Source organism: Rhamphochromis sp. 'chilingali' (assembly GCF_963969265.1).
Source record: "Rhamphochromis sp. 'chilingali' genome assembly, chromosome: 13".
Classification (NCBI taxonomy): domain Eukaryota; kingdom Metazoa; phylum Chordata; class Actinopteri; order Cichliformes; family Cichlidae; genus Rhamphochromis; species Rhamphochromis sp. 'chilingali'.
Window position 1 is genome coordinate 30,953,259 of NC_137940.1, and position 24,110 is coordinate 30,977,368.

The 24,110-nt window shown below is 38.7% G+C and overlaps 1 protein-coding gene across 2 annotated transcripts in view; it reads left to right on the plus strand.

Moving 5' to 3' along the window:
- The first annotated feature begins 7,234 nt into the window (after positions 1-7,234).
- LOC308408212 (neuronal acetylcholine receptor subunit alpha-3-like) overlaps positions 7,235-24,110 on the plus strand; it is a 31,929-nt gene continuing 15,053 nt past the window's right edge. The window contains exon 1 of one of the 2 annotated variants that reach the window (XM_080900381.1): positions 7,235-8,266. In XM_080900381.1, coding sequence (XP_080756507.1) covers positions 8,049-8,266 — 218 coding nt within the window. In that variant the 5' untranslated portion in view covers positions 7,235-8,048. The remainder of the gene's footprint in view (positions 8,267-24,110) is intronic. The other variant, XM_080900380.1, reaches the window with a different exon arrangement.

Here is a 24,110-nt window from a genome sequence, read left to right on the forward strand (position 1 = left end):
ATACCACATTTATTACGTAACATCATTGTTTGATATTAAAAGAGTTCAGGTCCTGAACTGGCCTGCCTGCAGTCTAGATCTTTCACCAACTAAAATCATTAGGTATATCATGAAATGAAACCACAACAAAGAGGACCCAGGACTGTGCAGCTAGAATCTTTTATCAGACAAGAATGGGACAATATTCCTCTTCCAAAATTCCAACAGCTGGTCTCCTGAGATCCCAGATGTTCACTGAGGATTAAAAAAAGGGACTTTTTTTTCATTTTAAACATTTTCATTTTAAACATTTTCAGTGTTGGGTTTTTAATGTTTTATTGTGTTTTTATTTACATCTTTTTGGGGACTTAGGGTTGTATTTCCTGACAAGTTACCCCCAAGTGCTATTTCCCTAAATCTCTTTTGACCTAGCAAATAAACCCAGCTCAACCACACACACATCAGTCCATTTTCTGCCGCTGTTCTGTGTTCAGGTCGTGGGGAGATCAGTATAAGCAGAGATGCCCAGACAGCCAGCTCCTCTTCCTCCTTTTCCAGGGAGATGCAGAGTCATTACCAAGCAAGCTGAGAAATGAAATCCCTCCAGCTTGTCCTGTGTCAGGCCTGGGGCCTCGCCAGTGTAGGACATGCCTGAAGCACCTCATCCAGGAGGCATCCTGGTCAGATCCCCCAAACACTTTAACTGGTTCTTTTCAAATAAACCAAGACAGCTGAGTCCTCAAATTCTGACTGTTTAAACATTTGAACTTAAAACTTACTGACTGAATCTTCAGCTCCAAAACCAGGTTGTCATATCACACACCTCTTTGAAGGACCAGACAAAACCCTAGAAAAATACATGGTGATAGCTTAGAACTAAAAGTGTCCACACAAAGCATGTACACAACACACACACATGACTTTGACATAAGCCCAGAGATGTAGTGACAGCCACTGAATTGGGACTGGGTTCAGCAATTACAGCTCCTTTTTGTACCCCATCTTCCCTCCACTGACACATAAATTAGATACTTGACATCTGCATCAGTTTCTAATGAGAGAGGAGCCACGTGATTTTGGAGAGGGATGGAGAGGTGCTGTTCGTGCTTTGGAGAGCTGCAGAGTCAGACAGTCACATTACATTTTGGTTTTAGTTTGATTATTGCTGTTGAACATATGGCCTTGCAGTGTTTGTCATCTTTTCATGCTCTTGTGTTTGCCTTTGTTCTGCCATATTTACATCCAATTACCCACATTCTGGATTTACTGATCCTTTCCTCTGCAGCACAAGGAGCACAATAAGAAAACAAATCTGAGACAAAGCTTAAGCTTAGGAAAGATTAAAGCAAAGAGCCATCCAAGTGAAATCAATTTCAAGCTTATCTTAAATCGAACCAAGGTTAATGCCTCACCTGGCAATTCTTCTGCTGTGGCTAAATTGTATAGGCTGGCAACTTTACTGACTGCAGACAAGCAAAAAAGAAAGTAGGTTTTTCCGCAGATTTCAGCAGCACATGTATTATAGCCACAAGACCCTCAGTCATTTATACCACGCTGTCAGCGACCTGCCCGTCTTTGATACGATAAAGGTGTGCATGTGTGTGTCTGTGTCCCTTCAGAGGTACACCTCTACAGAGATGGCACCACTGCATACAGGTCTTTCCTTCAGAAATCCTGTTGTTAAGGTTTCCAGGTGTGATCGTGAAGTGTGACCAAAGGGATCAAACTGGACGGCTGGAGGCAGAGAAGAGAGGGGGAAGGGTATGAAGGAGGATGACAGACATCAGAGAGGTCGGTCATAAATGAGAAACACTGGACTTTTGCAGTCTGTCAGACGGACAGAGGAGGTGACATTAGAAAGTGTTTCATGCTGTAGTGGTCAGAGATCAAGAAACATTAATTCTTCACTACACACACACACACACACACACACACACACACACACACACACACACACACACACACACACACCACACACACACACACACACCCATATTGTGTTGAAATCTTGTTGGTAGGACTATGTGTGTGTGAGTGGCAGGGTGAGTGTCAGCAGTTTGATCTGTTTCCTGTAGTTGGTCGTTGCCCTCCATCTCCCCCATTATCCTCCACAAGGCATTCCTTCAGGATTTATACCTGCCATTTCTGCTCTGTGGTCGATATTTATGAACTACATTACTGCATTACAGAACGTGTAGCTGCCGTGCAGTTAAGTCAGGGGAGCCATTGATCCTCTCCTCTGAACTGCTGAGCCTCAGGGATGAGGGACGGACACAGAGATGTGGTCTAAACACTTTAGAGGGCTTTCATCTTGGCTCAGGGGTTGCTCTGTAATGTCCCGGCCAGAGAAATAAATATCCTTGAGTCTGCTGCTGGCTGACAGATCTGAGTGCCTACTGCTGCTCACTAGTGGCTACAAGAGATACTGCAGTGTTAAGTGTCTTTCCCAGAAACAGTAAAAGCACTCAGGTGGGATTTAAAAAAAAAGATGTTTCAAGGCAACAAAAGCAAAAACAACCAAAACAGCTGAACAAAACCTAATCTACATCATATACTTGCCACACAGATACATGTGAAATATCTTTACTCTGATAAGCAGCAGAATAACAGAAGGCTGAGATGGCTGATTTGTTATAGTTATAGTTGCCTCAAGGCCAATGAGAAGGACTGTAAAATGTATTAGAGTATTAATTTAAAAAGTTCCTCCCACATTTCAAACTGATTAAATATCACTCGCAGCTATGATCATCAGTGACAGCTAAAAGAGACACAGGAAACTATTTGGATTTCATCTCAGGACAAAGATGAGTGAGTCAGATAATGAGTAAGCTTTGCGTGGCTCACTTTAACCCCTCGGGCTGCAGCTGTTTAACTGAAAATGACACTGCTGGTCATTCAGAGGACGAGACAGGAAGAGGCGATAAAACATGAAGTATAACATGACCAATATTTGAGCACAAGGTTTTGTAGATTTGTATGTTTTGTGAGAGAACCGAGAAAGAGAGGGAGGGAGGGAGAGTCTGTGGGAAAAGCATGGCAGAGAGAAATGGCAGTTTAATTAGCAGCAAAGGGCTTTAATCAGATAACTGTGATTTGAGCAGTGAAAGGACTTTAATTAGTTGCTCTTGGCTAGAACAGACCACAGCATGGCCTAGCAGACTACAGTGGACACTGCATGAATGAGAAATAAGAAATGGACTTTGTGGCATTAATGGGTTTGGAGCAGGAGGGTGAAGAAGGGAGGAGCGACAGCAGTGGCAAAGCGGAGGGCTGGGGTTGAGGATGTGCATGCTTGGAGGGCTGAGTGGGGTCAGCAAGGGTAGCGTGACTGGCAGATCGGGACAAGCTGTGGGGGGAAAGGGGATGCTGAGAGCTTTTAAAACGGGAATATCGGAGGGTGGAGTGGTGGAAGATGGGGATTATAGGAAAGAAGGCTTTTTAGATTAGGTTAAAGGGCAAGGATGGGAAGAGGAAATTTGAGATTTAGGGTTAGGGGGTTAATCATGATCATGATAATTTCTATGATTAGAATTGACATCCCACTTGTTTCTTTTGGTAAGTAATAATGGTTTGGCTTAAATGTTGAATATGAGACACATTTTCAGGATTATGATAGACCAAAATCTTTCTATTCCCCAACATGACCTAATGTCAGTTAACATGAGTGCATGACCTCCACAAAATGACTTCATCAGGTTATTATGAAATGCAATATTTGTTCTTCTCATTTCAAAAGCTGATAACTTTGCTTATTTTGTATGTTTAGTGCAGTTTGGTGGAAGGCTTGTGGTGACAAACAGAGCTGTGAGACAAGAAAAGAAAACTAACGAAGAATTAGGGCGAAAAATGAAAACTGAGCAAAAAGTTAAAGGTCAAGTAAACGTAACAGGGATCAAATCTGCATCACATAGTTACTGGTGCCGCTTTAAATATCCTTACGGTATGATTGAACAGAGGCCAGCTGTAATCCAAGTTGATCCTAAATTGGCTACAGACACAACTTGATCAATAATACAAACTAAGGATCAGACTTGCAGTAACGTCAGACTAAGGTTATTCATACGTAGACATCCCGTCAGTGTCACTGACAGACAATGAGGTGAGACAGCTGCCAGCTGAGGGGACAAGACAAGCACTTAGAATACACTTAATTAGGCATGGAAAGACTAAACCTACTTGTACTTTCTTCTTTTCTCTTTTATGTCCCTCAGATTTGATCTCTCCTAACAGATTTTCCATGTCTCGAGCTGTCTTTTATATTTACATTTGATATATGGTAAATAGATTGGTTCTTTTACCCTACCTGAGCACTCAAAGAACTTTATACAACATACCCCATTCACACCATTTATACAAGCATTTTTTTCTATGCTTAAGTGATTTCTGTCTAACAGTCACTCTGATGGATGCAACTTGGAGCTAGTTTCTTGCTAAGAATATTTATTGTACAGGCTAGACCAGCCAGGGATCGAACCACCAGCCTTTCAAATAGCAGATGAAAAATTTAGTAAATGACCTGGAGGAAATGACTTACCTCCTGAGCCACTGCCACCCCCATTTAAACTGTTCTATTTATATCCAGCATTTTGGCTAGTTATAGCAGGACAAATGGTGGAACTAATTGCATTGATAGCTCTGCCCCGGCAATTAATGCAGTGCGGTAATTCGTAATATTATTAGTTCCACCTCTGTCTGGCAAATCAAAGTGTCAACTGTCTAAAAGGTGTAAAGAAAAAGCTTCCTTTATGACTAATGGGGTGAAATATTCAAAAATGAAGCTGGGGAGAGGAAAGAAGGAAAAAAATGAAGGCTGAGGGATGTAAAGTAAAAACCACAGACGAGTGTGGCAAACAGCAAAAACAGATTCAGCCCAGGAGAAAGAAAACGTGTATAAGGTTGACGTGGATGAGCCAGGACAGTGCTGTCTGACACACACGGTAACTACTCTTGCCTTTTTCCTTTCGGCTGAATGCAAATGCTTGGACTTCACCACACTTGCAGACTTGCATAGGTGCCTTGCTTATTTGCAAAGACGTTTGATTTTTTTTTCCCATTCTTGTTCTGTTTAGTTTAGTTTAGTGGTGCATTGGATTTTATTTTGCACATGCAGAACCATTTCTATTTAAGAAAATTACAGTGTTTCTGTGTATAAAGACATATATATTATTTTATTTTGCAGGTAGCTGTAAAAGAATAATTGATTTGCTTGTCGACCACAGTGTTATTCATTGCTGTGAACCTTAACTGACTATGCACAATTTTTCAATATATGCAGGCATTCAATTAAGCACCAGTCGGATAAATAATCATGAACATATAAAGTTCCACCTCACACTGCATTTCATTACCCGAACAGTGAACATGTCACTGACCAAATCCATGAGGGTTCAGCCTCGACTCTGTCTAAATTCTGTGTTTTCTTTCCTTTCACAAACATAGACGAGGCAGAAAGTGACTAAAAGCTGTAGGGCGACAATGTTTCCCATGTTCGGTGCTCTTTTAGAGAGTAAACAGTGACTGGGATGTCACTTAGATTTGGCGTGGTTTGCAGACATCAGCTGACTGATTTTGACACTACAGAGCAATGCACTCCTGTCGTGCACCTGACTAATTCCTGCCTCCGTGCAGATGCTCCGCGTCTATGAACTAATCCCATTTTACTTTCCTTTTCTCCACCTGACTTTCTCACTCTGCTGGGTTTATGTGGGTGTGTTATAATCTGCTGTGTAGTCTTGCATTAGTATTTATAGAGTATCGGTGCTCTAATACTCGCACTCACCTGCTCTACCAAATGCAGGCAAAAACTTTCCTTCATATAACAATTTGAAATGATTGCTGATTAAAAAAGTTTAAAAACCTTACATTGTGTAATGGCTTCTATGTAGTCTGACTTTATGTTATATCACTTACAATGTGTGCTGAAGTCTAATATACTGTATTATAATGCAGTTATTACATAGCTGTATATATTACACTGTTTCCTTAACCTTGGAACGGTTGTTGTAATAATTGGAGCCTTGTTGAAATGAGGTTACAAAATATTAAAATCTGACAACATTTAATATTTAGTTTCCCATATGAGGCTAGAAAATCATCAGTCAACATTTTTATCACATGCTTCCAATGAAATGGGATTTCATTAGATATCCTTTCTGGAAACCTAAATCATTTAAAACTTACATTAACCAATAATTGACAAAGGTCACAGGTTGGTATTATGCCTTTGGAGATTCGCTCTGGAAAATACCTGCAAGTATTTGTTTTTTGTCCAGCATCTTGCCTGCAGAATGTCACCAGGAAACAATGCGCTGTTTTTAAGCTGTTGGATAAAAAAAAAGAAAAGAAAAGAAAAAAGAAGAATCTGCAACAGGAAAAAAGACAGAAAAAGTTATTAATAATCAAAAATTAAATCTGAAAAAGACAAAATGAAAGGGAATGAAGGGAAAAAAAGAAAGATCTCCTGTTTCTCTCCAGTCTCAGGCGAAGGGTGAAGACTGCTTTTCTTTACATCTTGCGAAATTAGAAAAATCTTCTCTTTTCTTCCTCAGCGACACTCCCTCGCAACATCCCATCTATTTTGGAGCTTTATAGCATTTCATGGTCAGCTGATCTGACTGCATATTAGTTGTCCATATCTCTTTAACTTTACCAGTCACACTGCCTCTGTCTCTCTCTCTCTAACAAAGCCTTTCTTTCTTATTCTTTTAGGGTCTTCCATTGACCCATTTTAGGCACTTAGTAATTGAAGCTTTCCCCAGGCAAGCCCCAACAACAGCCTCGCTTGACTTCACTCATCAATGAAAAACCTAATTGAGCTTAAAATTGAGGCCCGAGCCACTGCACTCGTCTTTAGCCTCTTGGCCTCTTACCTGCCAACTTCGAACATACAAGGTACTTTGCAGTTTAACAATTAACATCACATACTGTATCAGAGTTACTGGCCCCACTTTAACATTAAACTGATACATTAGTTGCAATTTGGTCTGGACAAGGAAAGCATAGTCACAAATATACAGGCAAGCAAAATAAACTATCTTATGCTGTCACATAATTGCACTGTTCACTGGTTAACTAATCTTGGCAAAAAGCAAATATAGCAGCAGTTCCTATTATTTTAATCACATGTGTCAACAGCAAACTGATACAAGCACATTTTATGCTGTTGAATATTCAATACATGCATGCACATATGAACACAGTTACATAAGATATTAAAGGACAAATAATGCAAAAGTCTGCTGTGCCCATCCTGGTATTTAGGTGTCTCATGAACAGGATTCTGTGCATTAAAGATGATTTTATAAAATTTGTAGAAAAGAAGAAAAACCCCACTTTGGATGTAGATTTTATGCTTTTATGTTATATTCAGAACTGGAGCTTAAAGATTTTATTCCCTAAACTAAGATACAAATTAAAGATGTTGTTTCAAGAAGTAAATGAACCCCAATTTCACTTACAGGCATCCAAAACCAACCATTCCATTATTGTTCCTTTAAGGACCAGGCAGTAGTCAATCATAGGTCTTGGGTGCTCCAGAATAATTTCAGTGCAATTCCATGCAGTGCTGCTGTGCGTTAATGGCTTTGCATTATATGATTTGGGCAGACTCTGCAGCCTTCAAGACTCTATTATTGAGTCGCTAATGCTTTAAGCTGCCTGAACATTGTTATGGTTGCAAAATCAATTAAGTGACTAAATAGGTCATTTACAGCTCAGTGCTGAAAATGTGCGTGTAGGTGAGTGCTGCATCTTTCTCTCAGGGGATAATTGTCTGAGGTAGGGATATTTGAGTTGTTCATTTTTTTTTTAAAAGAAATGTTCCTAATTTTCACAAAACCCGCGTCAAACACTGAATAGGAGAGTTTTATGAATGTTTTTTTCTGTACGACCCTTACGCTCCTAGAGCCATATTCGAAACCATTTAATTATTCCAGACCTATCACCTCTGAGTCACTCTGAGTCAGATCGCAAGGTTTGACCCTTAGGTGTGCGTGTTTGTGTGCGCGCGCAAGCGTGTGGGACGCAGTGCCGGGGGAGGCAGGGGGAGGCGGGACGTGCAGAAGTTGTCCATGTCGGCAGAGCGCACCAACCTCTCCGCGTTCGGGAGCGCAAAGGAAAAAGATGCTCTAATCTTGAGGCTTCACAGACATCTGCAGCAGATTATTACGAGAAGTCATTGTTCAGCATCGCTATTTATATCCAAAAAACTCGCGAAGCGCCGATGTCTCCATGAATCTCTTCGGGAAACTAACAAACATCCTCCTGCTGGTGATCCTCGCAGCGCAAGGTAGGACACGGCGCTCCGTGCATCGCTGAAAGTGCCTCTTACTCAGTACTTTTAAACCATCACTTTCTGTGTTTTCCTTACTTGTCATGTCAGTTTTAAGTATTTTTGGCTGCCAAACTGACCTCGAGTTGACTCCTTTGTGCGCTTCTCAGTGACAAGAAACTGCATCTCTTTTCAGTCCAGATAGGAAGATCCATTAAAGCCAGTCAGGATAAAGGCAGAGCAACCCAAACTTTACCTCAGTTTATCAACCCAGTTAATTTGTATTTGGGCACGCATGCACGCTGATGTTGTCAAATCGCTGAAATGGCGAAACAGTGAACAGCCATATTCTTCTCAAATTCCTACTGGTGTCAAGCCAGCCTCCAATTCGAGACTTGCAGTCAAGCCAGCCTCCAGTTTGTTTTACGTTCCCTGTGTATTCAAAGTATTACGGGAATGGATGTGGAAACCGGATTTCAAAATAAAAGCCAACTTCGAGTGAATTAACAGATATGTTAAGAACATAATAACATATAATTTAGGCTTTTTTTTTTTACAAACTCTAATGTTAGATCTATATGACACAGCCTTGTACCCTAATTGTGCCCTGTCACTATCAAGGCCATCTTATTTTGGATTTCAAAGTAAAAGCCCTGTGAATCTTCATTTTTGAACTACTCTTTCAATGACTTAATAATGCTCTTAAAAGCAAAAGTCGTATTTCCAAATACTATTTGAACTTTATATCAACACTTTCCAACCACAGTCTTTTTACAGTGATACAATATCAATATCAAGTCAGTCTGATTTTGCCTTTCATAGTAATGGCCCTTTGAAATTGTCCATAATTGACTTAATCTTCTAACGATTCAAAATGCTCTAAAATGAAAAATTCTTGTTTCCACAGGGTAATTCCACCTTAGATCAACAGTATACAGCCCCACAGTGATACCATATCAATATCAAGTCATTCTGATTATGCCTTCCAAAATAAAAGCCTTTTTAAATTGTCCATAATTGACCTAACTTTCAGTGATTTCAAAATGTTTTAAAATGGAAATTTCCTGTTTCCACAGGGTAATTCCACTCCAGATCAACAGTATACAACCTCACGATGTTACCATATCAATATCAAGACATTCTGATATTGCTTTAAAAAATAAAAGCATTTTCAAACTGCCCATATCTGAGTTGCTCCTGGAACAATTTCAAAATGCTCTAAAATGGCACATTCCTGTTTCCACAGGGTAATTCCACTTTAGATCAACAGTATACAGCCCCACAGTGATACCATATCAATATCAAGTCATTCTGATTTTGCTCTCAAAAATAAAAGCCTTTTCAAATTGTCCATAATTGACCTAACTTTCAGTGATTTCAAAATGCTCTAAAAAGGAAAATTCCTGTTTCCACAGGGTAATTCTACCTTAGATCAACAGTATACAGCCCCACAGTGATACCATATCAATATCAAGTCATTCTGATTATGCCTTCCAAAATAAATGCCCTTTCAAATTGAGCATATATACGACCTACTTTTTTAACGATTTCAAAATGTTCTTAAAAAGAATTTTGCTGTTTCCACAGGATAATTTCACTTTAGGTCAACAGTATACAACCTCACGATGTTACCATATCAATATCAAGTCATTCTGATTATGCCTTCCAAAATAAAAGACTTTTCAAATTGCCAAGATACGACCTACTCTTTTAAAGATTTCAAAATGCTCTAAAAGTGAAAATTGCTGTTTCCACAGGATAATTTCACTTTAGGTCAACAGTATACAACCTCACGATGTTACCACATCAATATCAAGTCATTCTGATTTTGCTTTCAAAAATAAAAGCATTTTCAAAATGCCCATATCTGACTTGATCCTGGAACAATTTCAAAATGCTCTAAAATGGCACATTCCTGTTTCCACAGGGTAATTCCACCTTAGATCAACAGTATACAGCCCCACAGTGATACCATATCAATATCAAGTCATTCTGATTATGCCTTCCAAAATAAAAGACTTTTCAAATTGTCCATAATTGACCTAACTTTCAGTGATTTCAAAATGCTCTAAAATGGAAATTTCCTGTTTCCACAGGGTAATTCCACTTTAGATCAACAGTATACAGCCCCACAGTGATACCATATTAATATCAAGTCATTCTGATTTTGCCTTCCAAAATAAAAGACTTTTCAAATTGCCAAGATACGACCTACTCTTTTAAAGATTTCAAAATGCTCTAAAAGTGAAAATTGCTGTTTCCACAGGATAATTTCACTTTAGATCAATAGTATCCAACCCCACAGTGATACCATATCAATATCAAATCAGTCTGATGTTGCCTTCCAAAATAAAAGACTTTTCAAATTGCCGATATACGACCTACTCTTTTAAAGAATTCAGAACGCTCTAAAAATGAAACTTGCTCTTTCCACAGGATGAATCCATGTTAGATCAAAAGTGTACATCCACACCATGGTACTACTTCAATTTCAAGTCGTTCTGATTTTGCCTTCCAAAATAATGGCCTGTTGAAAATGCCAATAACTTACCTAACTTTCAGTGATTTCGGAATGCTCTAAAAAGGAAATTTTCTGTTTCCACAGAATAATTTCACTTTAAATCAACAGTATACAACCCCACAGAGATACGATGTTAAGATCAAGTCACTCTGATTTTGCCTTCCAAAATAAAAGTATTTTCAAATTGCCCGTAGACGACCTACTCGTTTAACGATTTCAAAATGCTCTTAAATTGAAAGATGCTGTTTCCACAGGATAATTCCACTTTAGATCAACAGTATCCAACCCGACAGTAAAACCATGTAAATTTCATGTTGGTCTGATTTCGCCTTTCAAATTAATGGCCCGTCGAATTTGTCCATATGTGATATACTCTTTCAATTATTTCAGAATGTTTTAAAAATGAAAATTGCTGTTTCAACACATATTGGGTTTTCATTTTGAAAAGCAAAATCAGACTCAATTGATTATGACAGAATTGAATCATAAAGATGATGTAAAAGGAAGCTGAAATTGCCACTAGGTTGTAATTGATAGTACGTTTATATTTTAAGTCTGTGGAAAGATGTCATTCTAAATAAAGAAATTACAAAACAGCTTGCAAACCAACCATGACATCTTTCCACAGACTTAAAATATAAACGTACTATCAATTACAACCTAGTGGCAATTTCAGCTTCCTTTTACATCATCTTTATGATTCAATTCTGTCATAATCAATTGAGTCTGATTTTGCTTTTCAAAATGAAAACCCAATATGTGTTGAAACAGCAATTTTCATTTTTAAAACATTCTGAAATAATTGAAAGAGTATATCACATATGGACAAATTCGACGGGCCATTAATTTGAAAGGCGAAATCAGACCAACATGAAATTTACATGGTTTTACTGTCGGGTTGGATACTGTTGATCTAAAGTGGAATTATCCTGTGGAAACAGCATCTTTCAATTTAAGAGCATTTTGAAATCGTTAAACGAGTAGGTCGTCTACGGGCAATTTGAAAATACTTTTATTTTGGAAGGCAAAATCAGAGTGACTTGATCTTAACATCGTATCTCTGTGGGGTTGTATACTGTTGATTTAAAGTGAAATTATTCTGTGGAAACAGAAAATTTCCTTTTTAGAGCATTCCGAAATCACTGAAAGTTAGGTAAGTTATTGGCATTTTCAACAGGCCATTATTTTGGAAGGCAAAATCAGAATGACTTGAAATTGAAGTAGTACCATGGTGTGGATGTACACTTTTGATCTAACATGGATTCATCCTGTGGAAAGAGCAAGTTTCATTTTTAGAGCGTTCTGAATTCTTTAAAAGAGTAGGTCGTATATCGGCAATTTGAAAAGTCTTTTATTTTGGAAGGCAACATCAGACTGATTTGATATTGATATGGTATCACTGTGGGGTTGGATACTATTGATCTAAAGTGAAATTATCCTGTGGAAACAGCAATTTTCACTTTTAGAGCATTTTGAAATCTTTAAAAGAGTAGGTCGTATCTTGGCAATTTGAAAAGTCTTTTATTTTGGAAGGCAAAATCAGAATGACTTGATATTAATATGGTATCACTGTGGGGCTGTATACTGTTGATCTGGAGTAGAATTATCCTGTGGAAACACGAAATTTCCATTTTAGAGCATTTTGAAATCACTGAAAGTTAGGTCAATTGTGGACAATTTGAAAAGGCTTTTACTTTGGAAGGCAAAATCAGAATGACTTGATATTAATATGGTATCACTGTGGGGCTGTATACTGTTGATCTAAAGTGGAATTACCCTGTGGAAACAGGAAATTTCCATTTTAGAGCATTTTGAAATCACTGAAAGTTAGGTCAATTATGGACAATTTGAAAAGTCTTTTATTTTGGAAGGCATAATCAGAATGACTTGATATTGATATGGTATCACTGTGGGGCTGTATACTGTTGATCTAAGGTGGAATTACCCTGTGGAAACAGGAATGTGCCATTTTAGAGCATTTTGAAATTGTTCCAGGATCAAGTCAGATATGGGCATTTTGAAAATGCTTTTATTTTTGAAAGCAAAATCAGAATGACTTGATATTGATGTGGTAACATCGTGAGGTTGTATACTGTTGACCTAAAGTGAAATTATCCTGTGGAAACAGCAATTTTCACTTTTAGAGCATTTTGAAATCTTTAAAAGAGTAGGTCGTATCTTGGCAATTTGAAAAGTCTTTTATTTTGGAAGGCATAATCAGAATGACTTGATATTGATATGGTAACATCGTGAGGTTGTATACTGTTGACCTAAAGTGAAATTATCCTGTGGAAACAGCAAAATTCTTTTTAAGAACATTTTGAAATCGTTAAAAAAGTAGGTCGTATATATGCTCAATTTGAAAGGGCATTTATTTTGGAAGGCATAATCAGAATGACTTGATATTGATATGGTATCACTGTGGGGCTGTATACTGTTGATCTAAGGTGGAATTACCCTGTGGAAACAGGAATTTTCCTTTTTAGAGCATTTTGAAATCACTGAAAGTTAGGTCAATTATGGACAATTTGAAAAGGCTTTTATTTTTGAGAGCAAAATCAGAATGACTTGATATTGATATGGTATCACTGTGGGGCTGTATACTGTTGATCTAAAGTGGAATTACCCTGTGGAAACAGGAATGTGCCATTTTAGAGCATTTTGAAATTGTTCCAGGAGCAACTCAGATATGGGCAGTTTGAAAATGCTTTTATTTTTTAAAGCAATATCAGAATGTCTTGATATTGATATGGTAACATCGTGAGGTTGTATACTGTTGATCTGGAGTGGAATTACCCTGTGGAAACAGGAAATTTCCATTTTAAAACATTTTGAAATCACTGAAAGTTAGGTCAATTATGGACAATTTAAAAAGGCTTTTATTTTGGAAGGCATAATCAGAATGACTTGATATTGATATGGTATCACTGTAAAAAGACTGTGGTTGGAAAGTGTTGATATAAAGTTCAAATAGTATTTGGAAATACGACTTTTGCTTTTAAGAGCATTATTAAGTCATTGAAAGAGTAGTTCAAAAATGAAGATTCACAGGGCTTTTACTTTGAAATCCAAAATAAGATGGCCTTGATAGTGACAGGGCACAATTAGGGTACAAGGCTGTGTCATATAGATCTAACATTAGAGTTTGTAAAAAAAAAAAAAAGCCTAAATTATATGTTATTATGTTCTTAACATATCTGTTAATTCACTCGAAGTTGGCTTTTATTTTGAAATCCGGTTTCCACATCCATTCCCGTAATACTTTGAATACACAGGGAACGTAAAACAAACTGGAGGCTGGCTTGACTGCAAGTCTCGAATTGGAGGCTGGCTTGACACAAGTAAATTACTCTGGGGCACCAGCAGCGCACATCTTACAAAACAAGACCGTTTTGCTTTGTTCTTTTTTGCGTTTAACGTACTTGTTTCACACTACTTCACGACACAGGGCACAACATTTGTCCATGGGAAATTGTTCCCAGCCAATAACAAATCCCATGTGCCTGTGAAATATAATATCCCGTGCTTTTCGAACTTGTGGAGTCACTGTTATGCTGCAGAGAGTGAGAACAGTGGGATGTAAGCACACTGTATAATTGTTAGATTTTAGTCTACACATCGGGTTTGGTTACTTTTTATATAAGGTTGATGACTTAGAGCTTAACATGTCAGCATGTAGCTCACATTGACCATCAGTGCCAAAAGTGACGCAACATAGGGGTGACAAACTGCTCGGCAAGTGTCCATACAGATTTCATCCCTGGTTTCACAAGGTGTGAAGGGCTTGGGGACTTCTGCAGAGTTCAGAGGTCAAGATTCAGACTAGCACCACAACACTTCACATGAAAGCAGATGGTTGCCTGGGGTAATTACTATAAGTAACCTTGGTACTTAAAAAATGGACTAGAATTGACCAACAAAACTAAAATTTTCCTTATGCTTTAATAATAATCAAACTACTAGTTTGTCTGCACTTTGCTTTTCTCTATGTGCAACCCATTTCTTTATTTTCTTGTATTTAAAATCACCTGTGCACACATTTTCTTTTTGCTTCTGCCTTTGGGTTGTGTAAGGCTGTCAGTCTTTTGTGTGCTTTAGAATAGTGGGGTCTTTGAGTAGCTCCTTGGGGAACCAGAGAAAAAACAAAGAGTAGATAAATGCTCTAAAGAGGAAGCTTTGTGTCGTATTCCCATGTAACTTGATGGTTATTTTAATCTTAAGTTTTCTCCCATTCACTTCCACAAATATAGACACGCTTCTTCAGAGAGTGTCTTCACCAATGGGAACACCTTTAATGGGGATGTGTGTGTGGGATAAAATAAATGATAAAAAAAGCTGCAGTGCCTTCATTTCATACTTAAATGGTAATTTTTTTTCACTTCACACAAAAATCACAATCATATATTTAGTGGTTTATATTTAGTTTCCAGACTGGAAAAACAAAGGCAGTGGGAAAGATCTTAAAACCAAAAGCTTCATTCTATCTGAAGGCCACCAGATGGCGATAGCTGTGGTGCTGCAGTTATTTCTGTCTTTATCCGACTGCATCCATTCTGTTAAAGTTTGAAGCCGCTACTTTCCTGCTGAGTCTATGGGCTTGGCCACACACTTTCGGTTATACATTTATACACAACAGTGGCAGCACAGATAAAAAATTTTACAGTTTGAATAATGTTTATGTGCTGTGCCGCCATCTTGGTTAAGTTGGGTTTGGTGGGGATCTTTCGACTTTTCGATTTGGAAATCCATTCCAGTAAAACATTCCAGCTGGGAACTCAGAAATTTCCACTTGGTTTGGAATGACTATTAAAATGAGACTTCAGAAACCAGTGGCTAATGTTAAAGGATCTATAATATTTATGACTATCAGTAGTTTAGTTGGAGTTAAAGTTTTAATGGCTAATTTAATTAGATTTTATATTGACTAACAAACTAAACTGAGAAGCAACTTTTTGAGTGAATGTTTTTAAATACTGAAATATAAAATTGTAAATACATTTTGTTTTAGCCTTAACTAAAGCTAGCTGGGACTATTTCGCCAGATAGCTTTTTCAGTTAGGCAACATTTGGCTGGTTGGTTAGAGGACAGAAATTCAAATTCAGATCTTAGGTAGTTAATGATATGTAGATAATAGGTTTTTATTTTTTCTACTGGTCACCTCCAGCCTTAATAGAAGTCATTTCTCGTGATAAACACCCAAATATTCCTTGAGGTATTCCAGATATCCCAATTGCTTTCCTGGGAATGGGCGGCTGAACATGCATCCTTCCTACAGACACTAGGAGGAGGAGTAATTAAATTGTTGTTTTTTTCATTTCAAAGTCCTGAGTGTGGTGGGGAGTTTGCTCCACATGTGGCACCTGGAGTCCTCCCTGGGGATCTGCACTAAGTGCCTTTGTACTGTCATGCTCTAGTCATCCTGTGTAGCAACCTAACACAGACTCACAGTTAAGGAGAAGGGATGTGTTTCTGTAAGACACATAAAGTCCCTCAATTGTCTCTTTTTATGCCTCCCTCTGTCCTGTCATTCCCTTCAGCTGGAGAGATTTGCTACAGCCAGCAGCCTTGCTGCTTTGCCCTTGAACTGAATGAATTTCAAAACAGTGCCTTAAAAGGATGACAGTGTCAGTGCTCTCATATCAGAGCACATTTTGCTCTAGTGAGAGGAAATCCACTTTATATTGTTACTAGTTGTGAGGCGGTTACCTTGAAAACCAGGAGGGTTTTGGCCTCACCTTTTCTATCCCCCTAATTTGTCCTCCAGCTCCCCTCTCCTCCACAATCCTTCACTGGCTCGGTGGTCTTTTCTACGGGTATGAACAGGAGCTGTGCATGCAGATAAGTGCCTAAAAACACACACAGATTGTACAAACACTCCCAGTGGGGGTCCGATTAGTGAGCTACAGAAGGTATTGTTTCCTGCTATCCAGGATCGGCCCTCATAACAGAGGAAAAGCTGATCCTGCCGTTCATGGGATTGGGGTATTTTAGTCAGAAATAGAATCATGTTGAAGTCGCTTGGAGGTAAGGAATGAGAAATCTGTACGGCATGGGGATTTAGTTGGAGTTATGACATTCAAAATAAAGCCACTGCCTGTGGAATATCGATTGTGGTGCACATCAGCATATTTTAGAGCAGGATGGGCTGCTATACCTTAGAGACTGAGTGATAAGGGTGAGTGAAACCGCGTGATGCATTTCCCTTCAGCATTTCCACAAATTGCTGAGAGAGATGTCCATTATACTGACCCACTCCGCATTATGTTTCAGCCTTGACCCTTCATCTCACTGTACTGTGCTTTTTAATGGGTTGACAGCGTAGAGGCCAAGAGAGCCAGAAAACTAGTTATTCAAAAGTGTAGCGTGGCAACAATCAGAGTTTTTTCCCCCAATCTGAGCATTAGAAATGGTTTATATTAAGCCACCCTACTCTGTAGCACTTATCTAAGTCTGCTTATATGAAGTTGTCTGCTTTGCATCGCAGCATCATCAAGCGTATTTGCTCCTCTCGCAGACTTAAATGCTCGTCTGAGATTCCCTTGGAAATACAGAGCTGCTCTCCGGTTTCCCTCCATGAAGCAATATAGTTGCATTAAAATCTGACAGGCAATCAGTGTGCATGTGTGTGTAAGTATGTGGCTTAAGGGCTGTGTGGTGGCTTGAGGATCCTCTTAACACGATCGTCATGTGATTATTGCCACCAAACTCCAGTTACTTAGCTCCTACACATGCTGTGTAGACACCCTTATTACGCCCCCTATGGACACACACACACACACACACACACACACACACACACACACACACACACACACACACACACACACACACACACACACACACACACACACACACACACACACACCCTCCTCCAAACAGCCCTGCTGTCTGATTCCTCTGGGACATCCTTGTCTTCTGAGCTGGCAATGAATTGAGTCACACTTCATGATGGAAAGATAGAAGGTGAGAATAAAAGTGCTGGGGAGGTTGTCCGAGATGCCCCAGATGGAAGATGCTCATCTTCCATCTGGGGCATTTTGTGCCTCAGTCCTTCTTCTAACCACGCACCATTTTCTACTGAGTGGCCTCTGTTTCTCTTATTATGTATTTCTTTTTGTGTTTTTCCACAATCTCAGTGAACATAAGATTACAAGCGCTGAAGAACAGAAGCAGGATTAACAGCTTTAAAGAATGTCATCTGTAATACCTTTTGTAATACCTCTGTTCTCCATAATCTCTAAAGAATAATTATATCCATGAAGCCATTAGAGCCACTTGTATCAGTTACCTTATTGCTTTCTTCCCACTCAGTGCTTAAAGCAATCGTGGAGAGTTTTCCCCAAATGGATCGGAATACTACCCTCTTTTAGACCCAAAATGGAAACCACTATCTGTCAACTGGGGGAATTTCTTGTAACTGTATTTCTAACATACCCCAGTGCAAATGATTAAATCTGCAAAACACATTTTCCCAATACCCATTTAACCTATATTTATGAAGAGACAGAAGGGAGTAATGAACAGCAGTCATACACAGGAAGTGTTCATGGCCCTTGTAACCATTCAGCATACGAGGTGCCTGTTCAGTCAGGTGATTTACAGTGGTACAAACTGTGCACAAAGTATGAAAAGCTACTACAGCGTTCAGTGCTTTTGTGGATTTAGCCAAATGACATAAGTATATGTTACCTGAGGCTATAAAGCTAGCATAAAAGATAGAATTCAATGAGTGAATCTCATCAGCACCTAAACACCCCAAATATAAATTGATATCTGTTACACTTGATGTAAAATGGTACTAGTACCCTAGATGTAACCAGTCCAACATAGTGCATCACTACAAATTATTCAAAACTCAACAAAACATCATGTATATATCCAATAACTGACTTTAAAGCTACACATTTAATTTGGACATGACAGGTAAGCTTTAAATTCATGCTGAATCTCACTCTTGCTGAGCAGCGCTTACCATTGAAAACATTCTTCATCTTCCTCTCCTCTCTTTCTTCTCCATCTCTCAGTGTTAATGTTTTTTCCCTCTTCCTGGGAAACACAGCAAGTGCACATGTAGCTCACAGACGCGGTTTGTGTGTTTGGTTATATTTGTTGAATTGTTTGAAATGATGGCGGCTCCTCATCTGTAGCTAGCTAGATGCTTAAATAGCGGGATTTAATTTCCAATGATGACATTATTTTCCTACTATGAGAATTGGAATTACATATTTTAGCAAAGACTTTTAGCAGTTTAGCAAAGTCCCACCCTCCCCCCCCAATTTCTGTACTCCTCACTTTGAAATGAGGACACAACTTTAACTCAAACTTTAGCTAATCCACTGCAAAAACTTCTGCCATGGATTTGGGACGCAGCGTTTGTCAAAGTCTTTTTCTGCGTACTGATTCAGTCAATACTGCTGACATGCATGATAGACAGGCCTGCTTCAGCATCTCTGGAAGAAAGATAAGTAGCACTGACTACCTGCAGCTGCGACTGCAGTGCTGTGAGAACCATCACAGCCACCCACTCCAGGCAGACTAAGTCCCCAGACTGCATTTCTGAATTTAAGAGTGTCACAGCAACAGCACACATTCATTTCTAGCCTCTGCTAAAACAAGGCACAGTTTTAAATATGTGGATACATTTTAATTAAATACTTGGCAGACCTAAGCATTCAGGCTCATAGTGTCAGTCGTATTAAAAGACATGGCTTGAGCTTTTTTTATTTACGTTTTCCATAGAATGGCTAAATACTGTATTTTATCTCCTTTAAAAGGGGGCCCCATCTAGTTTTCCTTCCTTCCCATACGCCAGCTAAATCCTTGGGTGTTTATCTTGTTACATCAATCATTATTTCTTTGGATAAAATCACATTTCACTGAGTCTAAATGCCAAAACAGTGCCAAACCTTTTACTTTTCTGAGTGATTCGCCGTTGGGTTCATTATTTTGTGTCCCAGGTGCTGTTCCCGCCCACTCTGACACAATGCACAAAATAAAATGAGCGATTACGCCTGAAGCTCATTTTCCTGTTAACAGAGTTAATCACTTCTTGGATTATCTTAGCATTTCGTTTTTTTCGTCCGTTTTTTTTAAACAACACCACCAAAAAACCCAAACAAAAAACCTAAACCTAAGCTTACTTAAAATATCTTATACAGAGAGAATGCAGCCTCAAACCTCCCACATCTTTTTTGATGAAAGCAGGGAGACAAGTGGCAATTAAATTTCACGCATCAGTGAAGAAGAAAATCTTTTACTTTTCAGAATGGGTCAAGTCAAAGGTGGATGAACATAAATAGTAACACACATAGTTATGTGTATGTACTGTAGCCCCCATATATGAAGCTACACTTACCATAGATTAAACACCTTATGCTTCATGGGACAGTCAGGACGGGCTGTAATCATTGTGGCTTCTCTTGTGCGTCATTCAGAATGTCAAAGTCAGGCCGTCAAAAACCCTGGAGAGCAAAGGCACACTATCTAGCTCTTCTCTCCTTGTACTTGCTGTCACTTTTCCTATCTCTTCTTGCCACTGTCTCTCTCTTTGTATCTGTTTTCTATGCACTCTGACAGTGGTGTATTTTTGGAGGGTAATTAGTTCCTTCAGAGTGTCCACAACTGGCTTCCAGGCTCATCCTGTTAAGCACATGCCTGATCAAAGAGCCTCCCACAGGCCATGGGTCTTCCAGTAGCTTTTGGCTCCTGTAGCCACAAGAGACAAAGACAGACTCAGTGTTTGGCTTTCTAATTCTAAATCAATGTGGCTTTTTAAGGGTGAAATGCATGACAGCTTGACTTGGCTTCATGTGCAGCAATACAAAGGCTTGTCACTTTGATACAGCACAAAGTGAGGGGAAGGAATGAGCACATGTCCGGTGAAATGAAACATGAATGTCAAGCTGATTTCTTTTGGCACAGTGATTATGGTAACTTCATTCTAAACCTTGAGGTAAGGTGAACCGATAAAGGAAAAGGACTTGGTTTATTTTCAGTTCTAGCTACAACCATTAGGGTTGGTTTGTTTGAGGGTATTCTTGGTTCCAGTGGTTTCTGTTGCCATTAACTTGGCTTTTTAAAATATACATATCTGAATGATTGTACCAATAGCTTGTTTCTATGACTGAAAAAAACAAAAAGACAGCCAGGCTGACCCAAATCAAAATGAGTTCAGCATCTCAAAATTTTGTCTTACTGACTTTAACTTCAAAGTAAGTCGGAATTTTGAATTACTAACTTGAAATTTAGTAAAGATACTTAACTAAAAATTTCTTTACCCATGGGAACATTTTTTCAGTGGTGGAGTGGTACATGCCAAACCTTTGTTTGAACCGTCTGAAACAATAGAAGCGTATCTGAAATGTGAGTGTATGTATAAATAATACAAAGTCCATAGGTGATTGAATGAATGAGACCTGTAGTAAGAAAACAATCTGAGTGCTCAAATGAGTAGAAAGGTAAATTATAAGTACCATTCCATTTCAGGTTTGAGATTGAAGATTCTTTATTTGTCACATGATTAGTTATACAAGCACAACATCCAGTGAAATGTATCCTGACATGCTCCTCGACTTAGCAAAACGAGAGGCAACATTATATACATTAAGTGAATATATACAGGAGGACATTATATGCAGCAATTAAGTGAATTAGGTACATAAAATTAATTACATTAAATAGACAATCTGGAAATTTTAAATAGAAAATCTGAAAAATGTACATTGTGCAAATGGGTGTTAAAGTGTCTAGAAGAGTCAGTCTGGGATGTGTTAGGAATAAGTCCTGTCTCTGTCACTTATGGATGCTGTGGGAGGGTGGGGTGCATGTTCTGGTTTAGGACCTGGATGGCTTGGGGATAGAAGCTCCTCTTGTTCTTGCTCGGATGGTGCAGAACCTTCTGCCTCTGCACCCACTCCACTGGAGCTCCGTTGATGATAATAGGCTTGTAGTATCTGTGCTGACTCCTTCTGAATTCCACCACCAGCTCCTTAGTCTTGCCGACGTTCAGCTGGAGGTGGTTATCCTGGCACCACGATGCCAGATCATCATTTACCATCCTCACTTACCAGACCAGTGGTTCTCAGTGTTTTTAGATTACCTTTTAATATTAGCTTAGCTCACTTGGCACCTCCTCATACCCCTTCCCCCAAAGAGTACTACAGAACAGGTAGTGTCAGTGTCAATGAGGCCACACAGAGCCGTTAGTCTGACCGTAATGGTGTTTTGCTTAACCAGAAAGATAAGAAGCAGCTATAATCCATGTATAAGATAATAAAACTTTACAAAACTCTTGTGTTGAAAATAAAAAAGTCACAGCCGTTACTTTTGGAAGCAACCTCACATCCCCCAAAATTTAATCCTTATGCTGACTCTCAGGGAAAAGCAGTAAAAGCTGTGCATAATCAACTGACATGTTAGTGCAAAGGTTATAATTAACTTCCTCTAAACTAAGGCTTCTTAACATCTTCAGTGCCAGAACAAATAAAGGGAATTAGAGGAGTGAATGTGCCATTGGAGGAAGGGGAAAAATATATTGGCTTCATTTTTTTTTGTCACAAGGAACAAAAGGTCCAATTAACTGGCTGATTATAATTGCCCTGGTTTTCCCTCAGCCAATTAGAGGCTTAAACAAGGTTCTGAGAGTGCAACGAATTAGGGAGCAGTGGGCAGTTTTTAAGGCAGGTACAGAGAGCAGAAATTACACAAGTGTCCCCAGAGAAAGTTCTTTTCATTAAGCTTTAAGACTTAGATCGCCTCTGCCACTGACCTCAGAAAACTTCAGTGGTTTTGAAGTCACTACATAATTTTCAGCTTCTTACCCACTTAACAGGGAAGCAAGATCTTAAGAACAAAAATCAACCACACTACTGTGGAATAAAATCAGCTGTAGCCATGTTAACAGGCTCTTTTAAGTCTGCTGTGATTCACCCAGAGTAGAAGAGCACCCAACAATCTTAACTCAGGGATACTTTCTCTCTCCTCTTGATTGCAGCCGAGATAACTGCTCCCCACCATCGGTTTTCTGTTGTCTTTTTCCATTTTACTGCCTTAGATTGTTTTGGTAACACCGGCTTTATGAGTAAAGGTAATCCTGATCCTGAGTTTGATGGAAGCAAAGAAGTCGATATCATTTTAGCGTGTAAGCTGAGCCTGCCAGGGAAATTTGTGTTTAGCATCTAAGGTTGGAAAAAAAAAGTAAAAGGCTTCAAAAGTGTTTACTGATTTAGATTTTAACCTTTTAGACTCACAAAGAAACTAACTTGGGATAAATTCTCTGAAAATGTATTTATTCCTGTAGATTTTGTAAGCAAATGAGCTCGTCTCCCAAAATGAAAAAATGGACTGACGCTAAACTGAAAAGTCTGAACCATATTCATCTAAGTGTACTCCCTGTTGTAATAAATGCAAGAACAGCTTTATGACTTCACTTTATGGGTTGTTATTATGAAATATTTGTTCTGCCACACAGTTTCTTCAAGAATGTGCTATATTAAAGTGATACCCTCACTGAAAGTCAATTTTTATTTAAGGTGATTGTGTTGGGTATTGTGTGGTGTGAGTACATACGAGCCATATGAAAAAAATAATAATTAACTAAGCACCCTGGGAAATAGAGGAGCGCTTGCTTCAGAGCAAATCACTGGTTTATTCTGCTTCTGCTCCATCTGAACTCAAATCATGCCAGTTCACTTTAGCTTAGTTTAGCCAGTTTAGTAGCCTTGTATCAGTTTATATCTGAAATACACATTTGCTTGATGGTGCATGTTTCTGGTCGCAGTTTCTGTTACAGCTTGGTAATAAGCTGGTAAAATTGATATCATGCCATTACTTTAAAATCTGTGTTATCGAGTAAAAGGGCAGAAACTACGGGTAATAATGTGGAAACAAGCATAAGCTTACGAGGTTAAACCAATTAGTAATAGTCTAGTAATATTTCGAGAACAATATGACAATGTGCTAAAGATTAAATGATAAAATATGTGTATTCAAATTTTTTATGAGGTGACTACTTTTTGTATTCACCTGATAATAACAGTGTACACTGATTGATGCTTTAATATATTAGGATACTGCTATCATAATTTTGGAACAGTAATTTGTGTCAGATTTTCTGCCAGAGGTTTCTTCCTCTTAAAAGGGAGTTTCTCCTTCCCACCGTTGCACCTCATTTTTGCTCACAGGAGGTCATATGATTGTTGGGGTTTTTTCTGTTTTCTCTGTATTATTGATTTCAGGGTCTTTATCTTACAATATAAAGCGCCTTGAGGCAACTGTTGTTGTAACTTGGTGCTATGGAAATAAAATGGATTTGAATTGAACTGATTTGAGTTACCTGTTTT